At 38.3% G+C, this 7,112-nt stretch overlaps 1 protein-coding gene across 1 annotated transcript in view; it reads right to left on the reverse strand.

Annotated features, from left to right (window-relative positions):
- The window catches only part of LOC104617487 (diacylglycerol kinase beta-like), a gene marked incomplete at its 5' end in the record, with an annotated part of 58,150 nt that overhangs the window by 22,692 nt on the left and 28,346 nt on the right, over positions 1-7,112 (reverse strand). The window contains 3 exons of the mRNA XM_010282821.1: positions 531-650; positions 1,183-1,257; positions 2,628-2,677. Of these exons, the coding sequence (XP_010281123.1) occupies positions 531-650; positions 1,183-1,257; positions 2,628-2,677 (245 nt within the window). The remainder of the gene's footprint in view (positions 1-530; positions 651-1,182; positions 1,258-2,627; positions 2,678-7,112) is intronic.

Raw genomic sequence — 7,112 nt, forward strand, 5'->3', positions numbered from 1 at the left:
GAGGTTGCCCGCAGAACTGGTAGAATCTAGCTCACTGGAATTATTCAGGACTGGGTTTGACAGGGCCCTGGATAATTCAATCTGCGGCCCTGCCTTTAATAAGAGGCTCGACCAGGTCAAGCCTAGAAGTTCCTTCCAACCTAGATTGTACTATGACTCCATATTGTTAGGTCACACAACACAGCACCATGCTGAGAAGCCTAGACACTGCTCCAAGACAGCTGTAATATACACATGGGCAGTAAAACCTTCTTAATGGATACTACTGCAGCTAGGAATTAACAATATGCTGTTAATAAGACAAATTAATTAGCTTTTTACAGCTTCCAGCTCCAGAGATGGCTCATTTGGTATTGCTTCAAACATGCTAATGTACCTCTGACTTTGAAGACATATTTCTGTTCTTTGCCAGTCATTCAGCCATAGCAAAGGAAAGAAAAGCCATTCTTTACACAGGCCACAGAGAAGCTAACCTGAGGACCACAGCTGACATGCAAGCAGAAACTTGACACTCTTATGTTAATACTTACATTCTCTAACCCAAGGAGAACTAAGAGTGGGATTGTTGTCATTCCTCCTTGGATCCACTCTTCTAGAGAAACAGTGCCATCGTGATCATAGTCAATTTCTTCCATCATTTCATGAAGGATCTACACAGTTTAATGAAAATCTCATAAATTCCATATTCTAATATAGCAAGAAGGCATGTGCAAATCTCCAATTCCCTCATCCACATGCAAAAAGTATGGAAAATATTATTTGTATGGCACCTGTACTAAAATGAGTACTGACAGTTCATAAAATAATGAACTGTCATATTCCTATTTACATTTTATTATCACCTAAAGTTTCCAAACCAAGTTGTGTCCCCTTGTGTACTTACTATGTCCAATAAAAATAAGAGGTAGTTACTTCCAAGAAATTTTCAGAGACAAACCAGTTGTGTTATAAACTCTAATTACTACATGCATTGAAGAAAAGCCTTAAACTCTAGCAAGAATATGTCACAGATCAGATTAATACTCATAAAAGCGCTAATTGACAGTATCATAGTGGAGCACAGACTATTAATATTTCTATCTTACTCATATATATATAATCACACATTGACATGAAGTATCATAAAATGATTAAACGCCATCTCTACCAACAATAAAAACTTTTGATGAAATGGACGCTTACTGGACTCAGTTCAGTAACATCCCATTCAAGGTATTCTGCAACATGCATCATTTGAGCAATGATATTTTCCAGCTCCTACAAATGAAAGAAAAAGAATGATAATATTTAATGCAATATTATAAGGACAAATAATGCCACAAGTTATAATTCAAGTATATTGCATTTAGTGACAATTTTTCATCAATGTTCCTAATGAAATGCCCTTTACACTGGAAGTTGCCTGCTCTTAGGTGAATCCGTTTCACTAGCAAAACATCAGGCATGGACTGCAAAGCACACAGGGAGGTAAAATGCAACCCTACAATCAAGGGACAGCCTCTGGGTTGAAAGTAGTAACAGATTCGTCCTTCGTAGTTGTTAATTCGACCATTAGTTTCATGATCTGAAGTCCATCCTGTGATATAATGATGTAAGGTCCTTTAAATTCTAGCACCCTAACAAACTATTTTTTTGACAGGAATTGTATAATTCACAACTTTCTAATGGAAATAAGGCATACAGTAGATGGTATAAACTAATACAGAGATATTTTCTTACCATTACAGTGTTGTAATTTCCATGGGCCACATATCACTAGTGCTTTTTCCATACTCATATATACAATTTGGTTTGTAAACATACTCAGATGGTTATCTAGAACCATTCTGAATCCTCATGTGTATTTATTACGTACTAATTATCTAATTAATATTTTGTATAGCCTAAAAACATGATACAGTATTAACTTTATACCTCTATGTAACTTAGCTTCTCTATTTCCCAATCACTTATGCAAATCACTTCTTCTTTACCAATCCACTCTATGCTGTCTTACTTCAGGGACATACAAAAGAAGAATGGAAAAAAAAAAAAGAAAAAGAAAAAAGAAAGCTGCCAATAAAATACTTATTTCTGTTAGCTAATATTTATAAGAAAAAAAAGTTGTATTTTTTAAATGATTGCTATGTCTATGTTTTTCCTTCAAACAGTTGGTGGGGTTACTCCTCAAAACTTTGTCATTAATATTGTTGTTCTTAATAACAACATGGAAGTTCTGAAATCTCTCCACATATATGCACTGCGTGACTCTCACACTTTCCCCTTTTAATGAAGTCTTTACAAATGGTGCTTTCATACACATCTTCCAGCAGCGTACTAGAATTTTAGGAATCATATTAATGTGTCTTCTACAGTAATATGATTAAAAATCAGAAGACTGTAGAATAGGACTCCACAATAGCAGTGTCAGCATTTGATAATTTATATAGTTGTAGATGCAGCAGCTTAAATGAAAAGAAAACTCAACTCAAGAGATACTTTCAGAATGGGTGACCTTTTATTGACTACAGTTTATACTGCTTCTATTAATTCAGGATAAATATAAATGATTTGGATTATATAGTTTTGTATAGGCATACCATTATGACACACTCTTACAATGCGTTAAAGTACATAAATAACATTACCGAACTATCCAGGTATCCATTCCCATCTGTATCATATAAGCGAAACATAACTAAAAAGAAAATTAGAAGGAAACTCTGTTAGAAAACATAGTGACAACATTATTTCACTAAAAAAAAAAAAACAAACCACCAAAAAAAAAAAAAACCAAAAAACAGAACAACCAAATCTGAGTTTCAAAGAAAGGAGAAAGGCCAAACATTAACAATTTCCTTTAACAATCACATGGACTGCAGACCCACCAGCACTTCATGTTGTGCAAGACGTTCACTCAGCAGCTACCCTGCCACAGTGCCTCCAACGAGGCATGTTAGCAGGACAGTGCAATTCCACCTTTTCCACATAATCACTCCAACAGCTAATTCGGTCTGCGAACTTAATTCTGGTTCCTCCTAGAGGTGATCTGTATTCATGGTGAGTAGCACCAAAAGGCTCTTCTCCCTTCTCTGTCACCTTGCCGAACATAGGATAACACAGAATTGGTCACGTAAATGTTGGTAAGTCTGCTAAAAATGCTATCCTACTCTCTTGGTTGCAGCTATCACTATTCAATAGTAATATTGCTTTAGAAATGCTGTCTGACCAACTAAATGAAACAAAGGATTTATATTTGAAATATCTAATCAGCCAAATCCAACAATAAACATTCCTCACAGACTACCAGCATGATTCCTCCCAGGACGAGACTTGCTTCATCAATCTGAAAATGTATTGCCAACATTTTGGGGAGCTACCCAGACAAGAATAGTTGCATTTTGACAACATTCAGAAAGAATATATACTTTCAAGTTTGTATCATTACTTGATTCCAGCCACAAGAGTGGGTATGTCCACCATCACCAAGATATTTCAAAGCAGCTTACTCAGCTGGTCATATACGGCATCAGATTGCAGAGAAGAAGGAAGCCCAGAGCTTTGGTAGGAGTACTGTTAAAAGGCTAAAGATGAAAAACCGAAGCCTACGAATACCTCGCTCTCTGTTCCTGCTTTTTGGGACAGTTTGTCAGAGCTCTGAAATCTAAACATCATTCCTTTCAAAAGTTCTCATTTTTTTCCCCCTAGCTCTATTTTCTAAAGAGCAAGAAGAGAGCCCATGTACAGGTAGTTCCAGGATACTGTAATGCCTTGACTGGTAGCAAAAACCAAGCAATCTGCTTGAAAACTGTTTTATCAGGTGTCTTTGGAAACATAACATATGACATATTCAACAGTGAACAATCCCACCACATCGGATCCACAGCAAATGCTCTTGCAATCCAATAAATTCTGCAAGCAAAGCTTATTGCAGTTTTCAGGGAACAATATAATTAGAAGTGAGAGGAAATTCTTAGCAATTAGAAAATAAAGATCAGAAAGAATTACAGTATTTTTTACTTACAGCAAAACATATTTAACTGTTATATGGATTGGTTTGCTTCCTTTTTATCCCATCTTATTCCCAGGTTGATCACCTAACTGTGGGGAAAAAAGGTAAGTACTCTACCTGTCTACCACTTCAGCAGTTTTTTCCACTATATCACACTGCTCTTAAGAGCAGTAATAGGAGATTGAAGATATTTACTGTAGTACATTGTTTCAAGCTACAAAGGTTCATTATTCATTACTTATAGGATAAGAAAACCTATAAAAATATCTTTCTTTGCCTGTGAACTACATAGCAGAAATGTTTCCGTGCAAAAACAACAGTTAATGTTAAAAGCCACCAGAGATGGGTACTGTCCCTGCTAGTCCGCCTTCTACCAAAGCTGCCTAGAGCACAACAGCTAATATCTGGCAAAGGTACCATTAAGCATTCGCAGTTTCCATAGGGATGAATCACTGAATCACTCAGTGACAAAGTTCAAATAATTTGGTTCTCCTTCCTCCTCCTCTGTGATTGTAATACCCTGGTTGACAGAATGTTCCACAGTTATCATGAAAAACAAGTTTATGCATCTCCCTGATCTTTATCCACTCCAGAGAAGTAGTACTTACAAGTTTTTTTTCCTTTAACATGAATCAGTAATTCTAATCAGTCATTTAAAAACAGACATTAACATAATTATAACTGTGTCACCTTTGTAGCAAACAAAGTCTCTCCGATTACATATGTATTGGGTAGGAAAAGGCTCAATCTGTGCTCTTGGCTAGACTCAGAAAAACTATGCTACTGGTGTGGCATGCAATCTCTTTTCTATTCATACCCTGCTAAATATTCATGTTCTTGCTGATTTAGGCACTGTAGGAGAAAAAACAACAACAAAATTATAGAAACAGCTGAAGAAAAGTTCTGATGCAAACTACAGAGCCCAAGTCAATCTTTATATTTCTTTTCCTATCCCCTTACTTGGTAACACTGACTGGCCACTCAGTTTCTACTACTAGACTGCATACCTTTTGTAAATAATTAAAAATGTATTTAAAAAAAATTACCAAGGTGAGATAAGTTGCTGCACTGCTATACTTTTACCTGCAACCTCTGCACTTCTAATCTTGTATATGATAAAAGGTGGCATCCCAGAAATTCCAAGAGCTCAAAATTACGTCCTTTTGAGAAGAAATTGGGGAATTCATCCTCAAAAACACAAGCACAAACAAGTGCTGAATGTACTTTCTATTTTCACCAGCACATGTACTTTGAACACTCTAGGGCTTGACACTCCCACTCCCCTCAGTGTCCAAGAACTGTAGAACGTAGCAAAAAGACAGACTATAACTAATCATGTTACTGCAAAAATACGAAAGAACAGTGTGTCATTCTTGAAGCTTCTATTGGTATGGAAAGAACAGAAACAGAATAACCTGGAGAGACTCCTGATAAGAGAAACTGGAAAAAAAAAAAAACAAAAACAGCTCTGTTCATAGCATTGGAGAGAAGTCTGAGCACTTGTAAGCATATTATGTTTGTAAATCTATGGTACCTGTGGAGGTCATATGCTTCCTCCACACCATTTATGTATAATGCACTTCATACTGCCTCCTGGCATTTCTCTGAACAGTTTCACAAGAGATACATGTCTGGCATCCATGGTTATACTGATAAAAAAAACCCATACAAATTGAGGAAGGGGTTGTGCTAATAAAGCCTTGTGTAATTGTGAGCTAAAATAACTTGGGCTGTTGGTGTCATTAAAGGAAGAAAAGTTAAGCTACAAAACACCACTGTTCAGTTGTTAGGAAGTACCCTTCATATTTACAAGGGGTCTTTCTTACACTTTCAAGAATTATAGTGTGGACAAAAGCAAGCAAACCTTGGTACATGTGAAAACAACATGGAGAGCAGAAGAAGGTTTCTATGGATCAAGTCTACAGGTTGAGCCACAGCGCATGAAGGTACTTAAAAATATAGATGTACCTTGAAGTATCTGCAATATGACCTTAAAAAGAGAACTTAAATTCTTCCAATATATCTCTGCTAGGAAAGTTTGGGATATTAGAATCACAGAATCATAGAATCATTAAGGTTGGAAAAGACCTCTAAGATCATGAAGTCCAACTGTCAACCCTACACCACTATGCCCACTAAACCATGTCCCAAGTGCCACATCTATATGTTTTTTGAACACTTCCAGTGATGGTGACTCCACCACCTCCCTGGGCAGCCTGTTCCAATGCCTGACCACTCTCTCGGTGAAGAAATTTTTCCCAGTATCCAATCTAAACTTCCTCTGGTGCAACTTGAGGCCATTTCCTCTCTTCCTATCACTTGTTACTCGAGAGAAGAGACCAACACCCTCTTCACTACAACCTCCTTTCAGGCAGTTATAGAGACCACGATAGTCTCTCCTCAGCCTCCTCTTCTTCAGACTAAACAACCCCAGTTCCCTCAGCCGCTCCACATAAGACTTGTTCTCCAGACCCTTCACCACCTTTCTTGCCCTTCTCTGGACATGCTCTCGCACGTCAATTCCTTTCTTGTAGTGAGGGGCCCAAAACTGAACATAGTATTCAAGGTGCGGCCTCACCAGTGCCGAGTACAGGGGCACAATCACTTCCCTACTCCTGATGGCCACATTATTTCTGATACAGGCCAGGACACTGTTGGCCTTCTTGGCCACCTGGGCACATTGCTGACTCATATTCAGCCAGCTGTCAACCAGCACCCCCAGGTCCTTTTCCGCTGGGCAGTTCTCCAGCCACTCTTCCCCAAGTCTGTAGAGTTGCATGGGATTGTTGTGAATGTATCTTTCTGCCAAAATGGGTCAAATGGACAATCTTCCTCAGGACCTGGCATTTGGCCTTACTAAACCTCATACAGTTGACCTTGGCCCATCGATCCAGCCTGTCCAGCTCTGTAGAGCCCTCCTACCCTCCTGCAGATCAACACTCCCATCCAGCTTGATGTCAACTGCAAACTTACTGGGGGAGCACTCGATCTCCTCATCCAGATCATTGATAAAGATATTATACAAGACTGGCCTCAAGACTGAGCCCTGGGGAACACCACTTGTGACCTGCTGCCAACTGGATTCAACTCCATTCACCACAACTCTCTTGGCTTGGCCATC

Source organism: Phaethon lepturus, unplaced genomic scaffold (genome assembly GCF_000687285.1).
Source record: "Phaethon lepturus isolate BGI_N335 unplaced genomic scaffold, ASM68728v1 scaffold11972, whole genome shotgun sequence".
In the NCBI taxonomy this organism is placed as follows: domain Eukaryota; kingdom Metazoa; phylum Chordata; class Aves; order Phaethontiformes; family Phaethontidae; genus Phaethon; species Phaethon lepturus.